Genomic DNA, 14,678 nt, shown 5'->3' with positions numbered 1-14,678 from the left:
TGAGCATTTCAAATAGGAAATCTTTCGCTAGAGATTCCTCGTGTAACTGTACCCCATGATTTCTGCAGCTCTAGCAAGTAATTCTAGATATCCTACAATGTCATCAGGGGGGGAAAGGGTGAAGGGAACAGGGTGAAGATATGGGTCGTTATCTGTAGGTGAATCCGTGCTCTAATCCTTCCAGGGGTCTATTGGTAAAATATTGTCCCCCCATCTCCATCATCATCAGGTGGTGGAGAGTTAGTTGGTGTAATCAGTAAAGGGTGCAAAGGAGGACAGGTTGGTGTAGGGGAACGTGGTGGAGGAGGAGGGGAGGGGTTAGTACCTACATTCTTCCTCTTCAAACAAATATGGTAAAGGGTGTCCTCTGACTCAGGTTTGCGTTTCTGAGGTGATTTAGTAAGAACACGTCCAGTATCTGGATTTATAAAGTTCCTTTTGTTTTGGGTTGATTTGGGTGTTGGGGCGGCAAAAATCGAATCCTGCAGCCTTGGAGGAACAGTTTTAGGTTTCGGCACGGAGGATTTTGGTGCTGGGGTAGAATGCCTTTTCGGCGCTGAAGGTTTCGGTGCCGAAGGAGGATTTGTTTTCGGTGTCAATGATTTCGGCTCAGAAGCAGTTTTCGGTTTCAAGCCTCAAGGTTTCGGCTCGTGCCAGACTTTGGCCGACTCGATCCCGAGCCGGAAGGCAAAGGGACGTGTTTCGGTGACAAGCCGGAGTGTGGGGCATCAGAAACATCTTGTCAGTGCCGACCATCGCCCGAAGATGGGGGTGGGACTGAATTTTGCAAGGTAGGGAATGCACACCTCGTTTAAACAATGTTCGTCCTTATTTTGTATTCACAACTTTAATTGTGATAGCGTGCTCATAGGAATGGTGCCCTGCCTTATTGGCACCATGGTTACTACATCACTGCATTTTGGGACGACGTCCCAAAATACGGGGTGGGACTGAAGCCTTTTGTTTTGGAGTTTGGGTTAAAGGGGGTTCGGTACTCACGGGACGTTGACCTTGTGGCAAGTCTTCTATCCAACTCGGAGTCCGATCTGGAATGGAGACAAGTTCTTCTTGTTCTTCCTAGGCCCCTTGGGCGTCAAATTCGTGCTTTGATTCTTCGCAGAAGATGTCCGGCGTGTATTCAACGTTTTGAGACTGCATTTCGCAATCGAGCCCGACGATCAAGGAGTTTTTTTTTATCAGAACGATCTGCACGCATCGCAGTCCTGTTCGTTGTGCTCCGGAGACTAGTACAAGTTACATACTTTGTGTGATTCAGTGCACAGATACTTGGTGTGGCACCGAGGGCAGAATTTGAATGGAGTCCGGCTTCGAACTGGAGCGCAGCAATACACTTCTGAACCTGATGGCGGAAGAAAACAATTTAACAATAGAGCCAATACCCATGCACACTATCACCGAAAGGAGGAGTCCCCTACCTTGTGACTGGAAAGACTTCTTCGAAGAAAAACAACTTTCAAACATCCAGACCTAACACTAGATGGCATTAGTATGCAAAGCATGTGATCAACAGCTCACATGCCTCAAACAATATGTTTCTTCATTCCTGGGAGATGTTTAGGTTTCCTGCAGCCTTGGAGGAACAGTTTTAGGTTTCGGCACTGAGGATTTTGGTGCTGGGGTAGAATGACTTTTCGGCGCTGAAGGTTTCGGTGCCGAAGGAGGATTTGTTTTCGGTGTCAATGATTTTGGCTCAGAAGCAGTTTTCGGCTTCAAGCCTCAAGGTTTCGGCTCGTGCCAGACTTTGGCCGACTCGATCCCGAGCCGGAAGGCAAAGTGACGTGTTTCGGTGACGAGCCGGAGTGCGGGGCATCAGAAACATCTCGTCAGTGCCGACCATCGCCCGAAGACGGGGGTGGGACTGAATTTTGCAAGGTAGGGAATGCACACCTCGTTTAAACAATGTTCGTCCTTATTTTGTATTCACAACTTTAATTGTGTTAGCGTGCGCATAGGAATGGTGCCCTGCCTTATTGGCACCATGGTTACTACATCACTGCATTTTGGGACGACGTCCCAAAATACGGGGGTGGGACTGAAGCCTTTTGTTTTGGAGTTTGGGTTAAAGGGGGTTCGGTACTCACGGGACGTTGACCTTGTGGCAAGTCTTCTATCCAACTCGGAGTCCGATTCTGGAATGGAGACAAGTTCTTCTTGTTCTTCCTAGGCCCCTTGGGCGTCAAATTCGTGCTTGGATTCTTCGCAGAAGATGTCCGGCGTGTATTCAACGTTTTGAGACTGCATTTCGCAATCGAGCCCGACGATCATGGAATGTTTTTTTTTATCAGAACGATCTGCACGCATCACAGTCCTGTTCGTTGTGCTCCGGAGACTAGTACAAGTTACATACTTTGTGTGATTCAGTGCACAGATACATGGTGTGGCACCGAGGGCAGAATTTGAATGGAGTCCGGCTTCGAACTGGAGCGCAGCAATACACTTCTGAACCGGATGGCGGAAGAAAACAATTTAACAATAGAGCCGATACCCATGCACACTATCACCGAAAGGAGGAGTCCCCTACCTTGTGACTGGAAAGACTTCTTTGAAGAAAAACAACTTTCAAACATCCAGACCTAACACTAGATGGCAGGAGTATGCAAAGCATGTGATCAACAGCTCACATGCCTCAAACAATATGTTTCTTCATTCCTGGGAGATGTTTATGTTTCGAAACTCATAGAACTCAGGAGCCATGCGTGTAAATGAAGAGAGGCTGGCTCCAGGTTTAAGATCTGAGCCTGGTTCACTGTCAACAGTGTTGGTAGGCGAATGGGACTGGTCTCCGACATGAGGAGTTCTGTAAACCATTGCTGCCTGGGCCACTTGGGAGCGATCAAGATGAGCGACACTGCTAGATTTTCATTTTGCTGAGAACCTTCGGGATTAGTGGGAAGGGGGAAAAGCGTAAGCATAAGCCTTGGACCATTGCATCAAAAGGGCATTTCCCCACAACCCTGGGAGGGGATATTGACTGGCATAGAACAGGCATTAGGAGTGGCTGTTTGTTGCAAAGAAATCTAATGCTGGGTTCCCCCACATTTTGTCCAGATGCAGTTGATTGAGCTCCTACTCGTAGCAATTGTCTTGGGCTCTGCAGAGAGTGTCTGCGAAGGTATTGTGCACTCTGGACTCGTGCTCAGCTTTCAGGACTATCTTGTGGGTCGTGAAACCGCATCAGAGATTGGGTACCTTCTTGTTTGTTGATATAACACATGCTGATCATATTGTCCATACGGACCAGCAACGAGGATCCATCGATTCATGGGAGAAAAGCCTGCAGGGTAAGAAAAGTAGTTTTCAGCTCCAGGCTGTTGATGTGCATTGATTTCTGAGATGCTGACCACTTTTCTTGGATCTGTAGGTCTGTAAACAGCCCCCCCATACTTCTAATGAAGCGTACGTGGTGAATGTAAAATCAGGTACCAATGGCATAAACATAAGGCCTTGAAAGCTAGCCTCTATCATCCTTGGGGGTTATGGTTATGAAATCCTAGAAGGACCCATCTGGAGGAGTGCCAGAGAAACTAGGGTGATTGCAGAAGAAATCCTTCCCAGAAGTGGCTTGAACATCCTCACCGAAACACTTATTTCTTGAGATTTTTAGCGCTAATTGAGCTAGTGTCTTCGCTTTCTTGGGAGAGGAAGGCCTTTTTTTGCATAGTATCCAGGTCGGCTCCCAGAAACTGGGAGTTGTTGAAGATTTTCAATGATTTACCATGAGGCCTAGCTTGCGAAAGAGTGGCAGGCAGGCTTTGGTATTTCTGACAATTTGTGTTGAAGTTGCAGCTTTTAGCAGCCAGTAGCCTAGGTAGGGGAATACCTGATGACCTTGTTTCCTGAGAGCGGCTGCTACCGGAGCCAAGCACTTGGTAAATATGCAAGGGGCTGCCTTGAGGCTGAATGGGAGTATTCGGAATTGGTAATGAATACCAGCTACTGTGAAGAGAAGATATTTGAGGGAAGGAATTCGTTTAGCTTTCTGAGGTCCAGGATTGTCACCAATCTCCTGTTTTCGTGCATAAGAGGGAAAACGGGAGTAGAAACCATTTCCTTTTGAGCAACCAGAACCTTCTCTATTGCTCCTTTTTTTAGCATTGTGAGGACTTCCTCTTTCAATAAGTACTGACAAGAGGGGTGCGTTTCCATTGGCGGAGTGTTTGGTGGCCTTTCTATAAATTCCAGGGTACGGCCATAAGCAACTAGGTCTAATACCCATCTGTCAGATGTGAGGTTTCTCCACTGATGCAGGTAGTTGGAGATGTTTGCACCTACAGGGTGTGATGAAGGTGGTGCAGCAGATACTTTATTGATGTTACTGTTTGCGGCCCATATCCCGGTTCTGGGGCAGTGGCTTTCTGCAGGGACCGTGTTCCAGTATAACCCACTGTGGTTGGTTGACAATAACCCTGTTAATAGTCAGGTATAAATTGGGCTTGCAGGTTTGGTATGGTTGGGAGTGATGTTAACCGCCGCCCCTGTAAGTCGAGAAACCTCATCTGCATGCCCCAACAAAAAGGGAACTTCCTGTACTGGAGGGTGCTGAAAAATTGGCTGTGTCAGCATCAGTCTTGATGGCTATCTTACTGATACTTCTAACTGCAGATTCCACACTTTTTGAATAGGGGAGTGCAGGATAGAACTGGTGAAATGGTCCTCTCTGGGAGGCAATGCAGTACCATCTAGTAAAAGTTTGGAGCGACGTTAAGTAGTAGCAAGGCAGATGTCCAACACCAGAACACCTCTAGACAGGGCTGTAGTCACAGCTTTTGCCCTCGTTGATTGAGCTTGAAGGCCCTCAGAAGGATTCTTTTGGCCAGAATGCAAGACAGTTTAGTATACAGGACAATCCGCCCCAATAATGTCTGTGCCTTTGATTGCTTACCTGGTGCTCTTTAATCAGTGTAGAACCTAAGGGCCTGCCTACGAACCAACAGGTGTAGGCTTTCCCTCTTAGAGGTGGATTGAAAAAAGCGGTGAGTCAGGTAGTCTTTCCCTTTCCATGCAAAGGTGATATAACCTTCTGAAAAAGGATGCTTGATTCCAAAGCACCAATCTGCTAGGGAAAAAGGAGGTGTATGAAAGCTGAACAGACAAGTCTGCAATTCACTGATGAAGCACGCAAATACTTTTCAGGATAAGAAGCCTAAATAAGTAAATGGGCACATGCTCTTAAGAGACACCTCAAAAAGGTAAAGGCCAAATTAAGGTCTCATTGTAGCATAATTAATAAAGCAGAATGCACATATAGGAAAATGGTCACAAAGGGTGACTTGACTAAAGAGAGCTGATCATGCAAATGAAGAAAGTGTTGATAAGTAAACCTTAACTGTGAAAACCATATAGAACTGCAGGGCTGGAGACAAAAAGAACAAATGAACAGCAGACTGTTTGGCATGAAGAGGATCAACCTGTCTGTCCTTGCATCTGTCAGGAACTGGACGACCTACCATTGATGAAAGGCAGAAGGGGCTTGAACGCCAAATGGATGGCACACAGCTCTAAGACTTATAGGATGACGGACTGCTGCTTCAACTCACCCCGATAAACCCCGCCCCCCAACTATGTTGGGTGAAAGGGTGCAGGCAGTTAGGGATAAGTAGGGTCAGCCTACTAGGGTCTACAATTTCCAGTTTAAAAAAAAAGGTTTACATTATTCTTATTTTTGAGCCAATTGTTTTTTCAGTTCTAATTTGCCTCACTGGATGTATGAAAAAAACATACAACTACATGAACAAAGGAAAAGTTATCTCTTATTGGCATGGTTGGTTTCTTTCATTGAAAAAAACTATTTAAAAAGTATTACGGGGATTTTGTATGTAAGTGTATTCTGTTATTTATGGCAATCACTGAGAATCCCATGACTTCAATGACAGAAAAGTTTGGATTTTTAAAAAGGGGTGCATGTGATGTAAAACAATTTACCCTCTTGTTCTACAACAGTGACTGTGCATGTGTGTGGTTTAAAGCATTTAGTATACATAGCTTAAGTAAAGGATATTAGTATGATGGACCCAATGTGTATCATTGAGCCAGTCCGTGCTGTTGTCCTCTTGCAGTAGCTTCTCGTACATGTGTTTCAGGTAATACATATCCTCCACATCAATACCAGAATTCCAGATGTCGTATAGGATTGTCATCTGCTCAAACTCACTCCGTGGCTCAAAAATTGGCCTAGGTTTGTGGCGAGGCCGCAATGAGCGCTTCCGCCCACTCTCCTCCTCACTATCTGAGATGAGGACCTCTCCAAGATCAGTGAAAGCATCAACATCATGTACCTCCTCTTTTTGCTTGTCTCTGTGTTTTTTCTTCTTACTCTTCTCTTCCCGGCAATTTGTGGACTTCTCATTCTTAGACTCAGGAGGGGTGGGCTCATGCGGGGACAAACTAGCAAGGGGTAGAGGTGGTGGCGTAATCTCAGCCAAGAGGCTAAGAATCCCAATCTCTAATTCATCCTTAAGGGTGCGTTCTGTTGGATCGATAACGGCCACAACCTCTTCAGGTGCTTCCAGAACATCACCAGCCGGGTGGCTAGAAAGATTCACATGAATAATTTCAGGAGCCTCTGGGCTGGTCTCTGTTTTTACAATTTTCTCTGGGGATGGGGATGGGGCAGGAGCCAAAGCATAGTTGTGTTCCTGGAAAATGTACTTATGGCACTCTTGGATTTGTACCAGGGACCCTTCAGCTTCATCAGAAGTCTCTGTGTCTTCAGAGTCTAACTCACGGCAAGGTTTTTCTTGGGATAAAGGAGTCTTTAAAGCAAGATCAGCCAGAACTGAGAGGTCTGTTGCAGAGGAAGGTGCTTGTTTGGAAGATAGGTGGGTTGGTGAAAAAGAGGTGTTGGCTAGAACCAGAAGGGAGCTCGCTCTGCTAAGCTGTTCTCTTCGCCTCTGGTGTTCATCATCCAGCTCTGGGGACCCTGGGTATAGCATGTCATGAAGTGATGGTCCAGGGCCAGTTTCAGAACCACGTGATCGGCTGCGTGATCGCCCACGGACAGCAGAGTCATCCCATGATTTCACCATGCATGCATGATCTAAGGGCAAATTACGAATAGTTCTGTGGCTTGGTTTATGACTGTCATGTTTAAGAGGTGGTGAAACAATAAGTGGCTTAACAGCGGATTCAGAGCTGGAAAAAGATGTGGAATTAGAAGATTCCTGGCTGAACAATGCCTCAGACACTGGAGTTACAGGAGTGTCCCTCTTCAAAGGGCTCATCAGAGTGCTTCCAAATGCACAAGGTGACTTCAGTGGCGATTTCTTTAATAGGGTCATTGCTTCTGTGAGATTCTTGGGAGATGAAGGTAAAAAGGGTGTTAAGGGCACTTCAGATTTAGATGGAGATTTTACAGTGGATGGATCAGATATTTGAGCAGGCAGGTTTTTGCCCTTGGTATCAGGCACGGTATGGATACTTGGTTCTTCAGCACGTTTAGTGACCTTAGGAGAGGCTATAGCTGGTACGCCACGTTTCGTGCCTGCTAGGACAGCATGTTGAGATTCAACTTCAATGTCAGACTTCACTTCAGCCACTATATCCGCTGGGACACACAGCTTCATTTTAGTAGCTATTTCATCAACAAAGATACCTTGTTTTAATGCATTTGGCACATCATTCCTCGCCTCAGCAGCAATGGGAGACCTCATGTTTGCTTGAATGTCGAGCTTCACGTCAGTCACAACATCCGGCTTCCCTTCAGCCGAGGGGGGAGGCTTACCTTCAGCCGAGGAGGCAGGCTTCCCTTCAGCCGAGGGGGCAGGCTTCCCTTCAGCCGAGGGGTCAGGCTTCCCTTCAGCCGAGGGGGCAGGCTTCCCTTCAGCCGAGGGGACAGGCTTCCCTTCAGCCGAGGGGGCAGGCTTCCCTTCAGCCGAGGGGGCAGGCTTCCCTTCAGCAGAGGGGGCAGGCTTAACTTCAGCAGAGGGGGCAGGCTTAACCGAAGCCGGAGGGGCAGGCTCAATCAAAGCCGGAGGGGCAGGCTCAACCAAAGCTGGAGGGGCAGGCTTAGCTGGAGGGGCAGCCTCCACGGCAGCCGCAGGGGCAGGCTCAACGGCTGCTGGAGGGGCAGGCTCAACGACAGCTGGAGGGGCAGGCTCAACGACAGCCGGAAATCCAGGTTCACCGTCTGTCAGCTTCTCCACAGTACTCTTTCCATGCTCTTCCTCAAACAAAGCTGAGAAGGAGACCGTTTTCCGTCTCTTCTTGGGTGGCGGTAAGAGCAGAATTGGTGAAGAGGGTGGCTCTTCAGGTTTTTGGGTTGACACTGGAGTAAATGAAGCCACTGTGTTGTTTTCTTCTTTAACTGGAGGTTGCACGTCCTGTTTTCCACCTACAACAAAGACATAAAAAAAGGATAATTGTCACTAGAGTGACTTACTTTATCCAATCAAGACAAGATTTACATCCGATCACTGCTGGCTACCGACAAACACAATAAGATACACAACTGCTACTGGAACTTGCATAATAATAATAGTCATGGTAGTTATAGTCATACAGGCTCTGTTCTCTGATATATATGAAACAACCTTCATCACAGAAAATAAGCAAGGCCACTACCAAGAGTCTTTTTATCGCTGGTGTGAGGTAGAGTCTCCACCTCCTCGAGAGAAAGCGCATGTCTAATGGCTCTTTTGTTAGATTGTCCATTTGTTTTCCTGCCATACTGGAGAGTGAGGATGTAGTGTTGTAGGATAGTAGTTGCCGTTGAACATCAGTGTAATACTGTAATAGTACATATATGTGTACATCTGATGCCATCTTATACTTGCAAAAAGAACAATTGATGGACAGAATGTTGAACTATGTCAAACACCTCAGTACCGAGGTCTGGGCCAAAATCTATTGGTTTTTTTGCCATCTTATACTTTCCAGGGAGGCAGGAGGGCGGATGTGAATCTACAGCACTACATGCTACAAATAGATGCTTAAAGGGTAAGTAACTTATTCCATTTGTAGCATGTGTTGGCTGCAGATACACATGCTATGCATAGCCTGCAAAGCAGTACTACTTTTACGGTGGCTCTAGGCATTAGATGGTGCAGTTGTTTGAAATAATATACGTAAAACGGTTTGCCCGACCAAAGATTGTCTAGCATGAACATCCACACATTAGTGTTTCCTAAACAAGACAGACATCTAATAGTGAGACTGTTGCCCTGAAAGCAACCAATTCACTTTTCTTTCTTGTTGAATGTTCTCTTAGAATTGCTGGTAGATTCCTTTTTGCTTTTATATAGCAAATATGGATGCACTTGACAATCCACCTTGCAATTCCTGCTTTTGAAATGGGATTACCTTTTCTAGGAACATCTGTTGAGTCTTTCATAATTGTTTTGCTCTCTCAATGTAATACATGATTGCCCAATTAACATCAAGTGTATGAATGGCCCGTTCTGCCACGGTTTCTGGTTTTGGAAAGTAGACTGGCAGATCCAGTGTTTGATTTAGGTGAAAAGGAGAGATGACATTTGGTAGGAATTTAGAATTTGTGCCTAGTCAAACCTTATCTTGGAAAACTTGAGAATATGGTTGCCCAATGGTTAAGGCACAAATTTCATTAACTCTTAAGGAAGTTATAGCTACAAGGAAATCTACCTTTCAAGACAAACCACAAAGGGCATGAATGCACCACATTTAAGTTTCATGACTGGACTGGTGGTGTTTGTGGTGGAATTACTCTTTTTAAATCTTTCATAAAAGATTTAATTACTGGTATTTTTAAAAGTGAGTGCTGTTTGCGAGTTTGCAGAAAAGCTGCAAAGGCTTCAAGATGTAGTTTTATGGCAGTGTACGCTAAATGTGACCTTTGGAGATGTAGCAAATAGCATACTAGCTGTTGCACTGTAGGTATACATGGGTTTGAATGAGCAATAGAAAAATATTTAAAACGTTTCTATTTGGCTGCTTGACATGCTCTTGTTTTTGGCCGCCTTGCCTCTTTACGAATGTCCATGCACTCTGGAGGAAATTGGAAATATCCATACTCTATGACTTCAGTAGCCAAATTGCTCGTTTGAGTAGTTTGGGGCCTGGGTGCCTGACCCTGGCCTTGCTGTGACTGAGAAGATCTGGTACTTTGGGAAGCTTCTTGTGACTTACTAGGGCAGCTCTAATAATGTTGTAAACCAGGATTGTCACGCCCAGGTTGAGATACAAGGATCATCTTAAGTGATGTTTGTCTGAGTTTCCGGACCAGATATGGAATGAGTGGGAGAGGTGGAAAAGCGTATGCAAATATCCCTGACCAGTTCATCCATAAAGCATTGCCCTTGGACTGTGGATGCGGGTGCCTGGAGGCGAAGTTCCCTCCCAAAAAACCCAATATATACATACTAGTTTGGTAGTGTTAAGAAGTCAAGAGAAACTGACAAATCTGAGTTAAAGAAGCGAAAATACTGTTCAAAGTGAAGCTCAAGGTATTTCTTTCTTTCAACACTTGCTGTGAAACAAATCTTAAGCTACGGAGGCCTCTGTAAGAAGTGGTGTTCAGAGCCTCTCCCACTCATTGGCCAGCGTGAGTCTGGGTCATATATTGAGATGGATAGGCAACTGCATTTAATGTATGTCAATTATAAATAAGTGGTTATCTATAACTTCCACTAAACATGAGTCCAGGGGATTCCCTAAGCGGCATGTGAATCTGAAAAGTTAAAGGTACAGGATCTTAAGCCTTCACTCTGTTTCGCAGCCTCTTCTCTGAATGTGCTGCATCCTCAAAAGATCAAGTACATAGTGAATGCAGTGCTATATGAATGCAGGTGAAAATGGAACTTACCAATGCTTTTATTCTTACAGGCTTGACACTAGTGCCTCTCACCTGTTGTCCAAGGTGTCTCATTCCAGGTGATGAACTCTTTAATTATGGTTTCCTTTACAACTCTGAAACACTGTTGCTTTACTTTAATTGCACATGCCAGTTTTTTTCATCAGACCAACCCCTCCACCTTGCGCTTACATTTTGGTTCTACAGCGAAAAGTCTCACTCAATTACTTTAGAACACATTCCTCTGAGCAAGCTTGTTAATATTTAAGTGATTCATTTGCCACCTACCAGAAAGGATTTCACTCTCTTCCTCCTCCATATGGTCCAAAAGGAAAGCTGGAGTTTTGTATTCTTTCTTCAAAGGCTTCCTCTTCACTTTCTCCTCATCTTCCAATGGACAGCTATCCATGGTGGAATCATCCATTGTATCTTCGGCAGTCTCGCCCAGGCTCTCACCAGCTAGATCATCATCATCATCTTCGTTAGAGGAAGAAGAGCTGCTCTCAGAGTCTGATGTCGTCTCACTCTCCTCGTCTCCTTTAGAAGAGCTGTCACTTGCCACTTCATCTATTAGAAGAGAGGATTAAACTATAATTGAATGGGAGGGAAAGAGCTTCCTCTTTGCAACACTGTTTGTAGGCATGGAATTATATGCTTTAGAATATGGCCAATTGACATACATATTTCAACCTTTTAAGGAAATTACAGAATACATTTTCTAAATGCATTAAGCAAATTTCAGATAAACTTATATTGGTAAAAAACTGAAGTATGTATTCAAGTAAATAACCCATACCCCCTTGAGAACTACTCTTGTATTAAAAACATCTAAAAGGATGCCTTATTATCTGGGCCATGTATGGCGTCAGCTTGTGTTGAATGTCGAGAATGTGAGGGTTTACTGTGTTTTGAATGGACTGAGTGGTACTGGATTCTACTGGACTCCTCGTGTAGCTGCACAATTGGTTGTTACAATGTGCAGGACTGGTGATGACCTTTTGGAAATTCCAGCCTGCACATACACATCTCCTACCCCCATCTCTGAAGCTAGGCTTGCCTGGCAGTGGAAGAGAAAATCAACTCTAACCACTGTCACGTTGCTGAACTCTCCTTGAATGAAAGCCAGACCACTTCCTTTCCTCCCTGTTACCATCACTTTTAAATTGATCTCTAGACCAAGCCACTCATCATTCACAAGAGTCAACTTAAACTAATATCTGAATGGCCAGGCCTTGTCCACCTTAGCTAGTACTTTGCTTAATGTTTGACTCATCATTAAGGAGGTCATATTCATCTGCATGAATAGAGAAGAATGAAAGATCCAGGCGTGGAACTTGTGCTTGGTTTACAAACTTCATTTGAACCTGTCCTAATTTGGGGAAGCTAGAAAAAATATCCTGCATCTGGATGTATGGCGAGAGGAAGGCAGAAATTCAATTTTTGTGGGTGGAAGTTTTCCTGATTAAGTAACAGTTTGACTGCTCTAGTTCCAGAAAAATCACTCACTAAAGCTACAGTCAATGCCCACTTCTTTTTACAGGACTATCCAGTACCTGTTATAAAAGCCCCAGACATGCAGGGGTATCTACAAGTGGATATAACACACTGTCCTAAACCGAGTGACTCTCAAGTATGCTCTACATTATATGTGTCAAACTGACAATTTTGTTTTCAGTTGGAAGTTAAGATCATTTATCCAACTTTCAGTTGGTAGTTAAGATCATTTATCCAACTTCTTAAGCAAGATCATTCCATGCATATAGCTGTATATATTTAAATCTTGCTTTCAAATAATCAAACTGATATAATTTGTAAATCATTTATCCATGTCCCCAACCCAAATGCATTGCGGTCATATCTAGTGCCTTTTTTCATGTTGCCATTTCTTCAATTCTGAAAGCACAAAAAACAATGGCATATAATGTATACCATGACATGTTAAATTTATTCTTATCACTCTTCTTGTACTTAAACGCAAACACAGTGACTAGAAAGACAGTACCTTGAATAATTGTACCAAGAAAAAAAGAATATGCTACAAATACACATATGATTAAAAACATACTCTATATCATTTAGGCTGTCCTGTGTTAATCAGGCAAATCATTCATACAAGCCCTGAATTAATTCGCTCCCCACCGTTCAAACATCATAAGGGTAAGTTACTTACCTGTAATCCTAGTTCTCTTCCAGGGGTATCCTCATCAAAGTCATAAGCACTGAACGTTCCCCGCCCATGTGCGGGGACCCCGGAAATAATATAAAATTATATATGGAACTCACATATATCTAGCTCCACATATATGTATGGACATATATCATTTTTTCTCACACCAATGCAGCCCCAAAACTGAGGCTAAACAATGTAATTACCCATACATAGACTGTATTTGCCAGGATATAAAAAAACACATTAGGTCAAATGGTACTTGAACTCTGTGCTTTAATGAGCAAAACACTCATAAATCCTGAAAATTGCTAATAAATAGACATTGTTAGCTCACAGGCTGCATTGTAAAGCAATTGCATAGAAAATGAAAACATTTTCAACAAAAACTGGCACCGTGCCTTTAAGGCAGCCATGACCCCTGGCTTCCCATCATGCCTCAGGGGTGACCGTTAGGTCAGGTGTTCTTTGCATAACCCTGAAAGTCAGGGCTCAACAATAAACTGTAAACACTTTGACAGCATCTCATTTACCTGGGGAGGCGGGTGGGTTGCTTATGACTTTGATGAGGATACCCCTGGAAGAGAACTACTATTACAGGTAAGTAACTTATCCTTCTCTTCTAGGGGATCCTCATCAATAGGCATTAGCAATGAATAGAATAGCAAAGCCATCAACCACCTGCAGGTAAATGAGAAACACATGACCCAACCAAAGATTGTAACAGCCGAAAATCAGCCTTTAAACACATTCCGCAAGGAGGCCTGGCCTACATGGGTATCTGCTCCAGTGTCTGAATCTAGACAGTAATATCTGGTAAATGTATGGACGGACCTCCAGGTCACCGCCTTACAAATCTCAGACATGGGCACATTATGGAGGAAAGCTGTAGTAGCCGCTTTCCCTTTGGTGGAATGTGCTTTGGGAGAAAACCCCAGGGTCTTCTGCGTCAATTGGTAGGCAAGTTTGATACATGAAACTATCCACCTAGAGATGGAACTTTTTGAGGCTGCATAACCTGATCTGATCGATCCATAGCTGACAAACAGTTGTTCAGACTTGCATATAAATTTGGACCTATCAAGATAGAATTTTAAAACCCTTTTCAGGTCCAAAGAATGCAAGGCCCTCTCAGCTGGAGTGGAGGGATTGGGGAAAAAAGGTGGGTAGAGAGATGGTCTGGTTTACATGGAAATCTGACACCACCTTAGGTAGAAAAGAGGGATGAGTCCTCAACACCGCTCTATTCAGATGGAACACTGTAAAAGGCTCTTTGGAACAGAGAGCTTGAATCTCGCTCACCCTGCGAGCCGACGTGATTGCTACCAAAAAAACAGCCTTGCAAGAGATATGCTGCAAGGTTGCTTTATGAATGGGTTCGAAAGGAGGACCCATCAACTTTGATAGCACCAGGTTCAACACCCAGGGGGCGACGGAGGGAGAAACAGAGGTTAGACCTTTTTCAAGCCCTGCAGAAAATCTTTCACAGCCTGTAACTGGAAAAAAGAAGGTTGGGAAGGTGACCGCCTGTAAGCTGTTATAGCTGCTAAGTGCACCTTAATGGAATTAAATTTCAACCCTGCTTTAGCCAGATATAATAGGTAGGGAAAATTACCTCTTCCTGACCCTTGATAGGATGACAATTGTTCTGCATACACCACATGTAGAAACGCTTCCACTTGCATGCATATGAATGCCTTGTGGAAGGTCGTCTCGCCTCTTTCA

The 14,678-nt window shown here is 44.4% G+C and overlaps 1 protein-coding gene across 2 annotated transcripts in view; it reads right to left on the bottom strand.

The window, feature by feature from the left end:
- The window catches only part of SETD1A (SET domain containing 1A, histone lysine methyltransferase), a 1,239,111-nt gene that overhangs the window by 359,884 nt on the left and 864,549 nt on the right, over positions 1–14,678 (bottom strand). For both annotated transcript variants that reach the window (XM_078652474.1, XM_078652473.1), the window contains exons 14-15: positions 11,075–11,353; positions 6,020–8,350 (exon numbers count right to left, since the gene is read on the bottom strand). In XM_078652474.1, coding sequence (XP_078508600.1) covers positions 6,020–8,350; positions 11,075–11,353 — 2,610 coding nt within the window. The remainder of the gene's footprint in view (positions 1–6,019; positions 8,351–11,074; positions 11,354–14,678) is intronic.

The sequence above is a fragment of the Lissotriton helveticus genome, chromosome 7 (assembly GCF_964261635.1).
Source record: "Lissotriton helveticus chromosome 7, aLisHel1.1, whole genome shotgun sequence".
NCBI lineage: Eukaryota > Metazoa > Chordata > Amphibia > Caudata > Salamandridae > Lissotriton > Lissotriton helveticus.
Note: the sequence above shows the minus strand (reverse complement) of the source record. Positions and strands in the feature narration are given on the sequence as shown.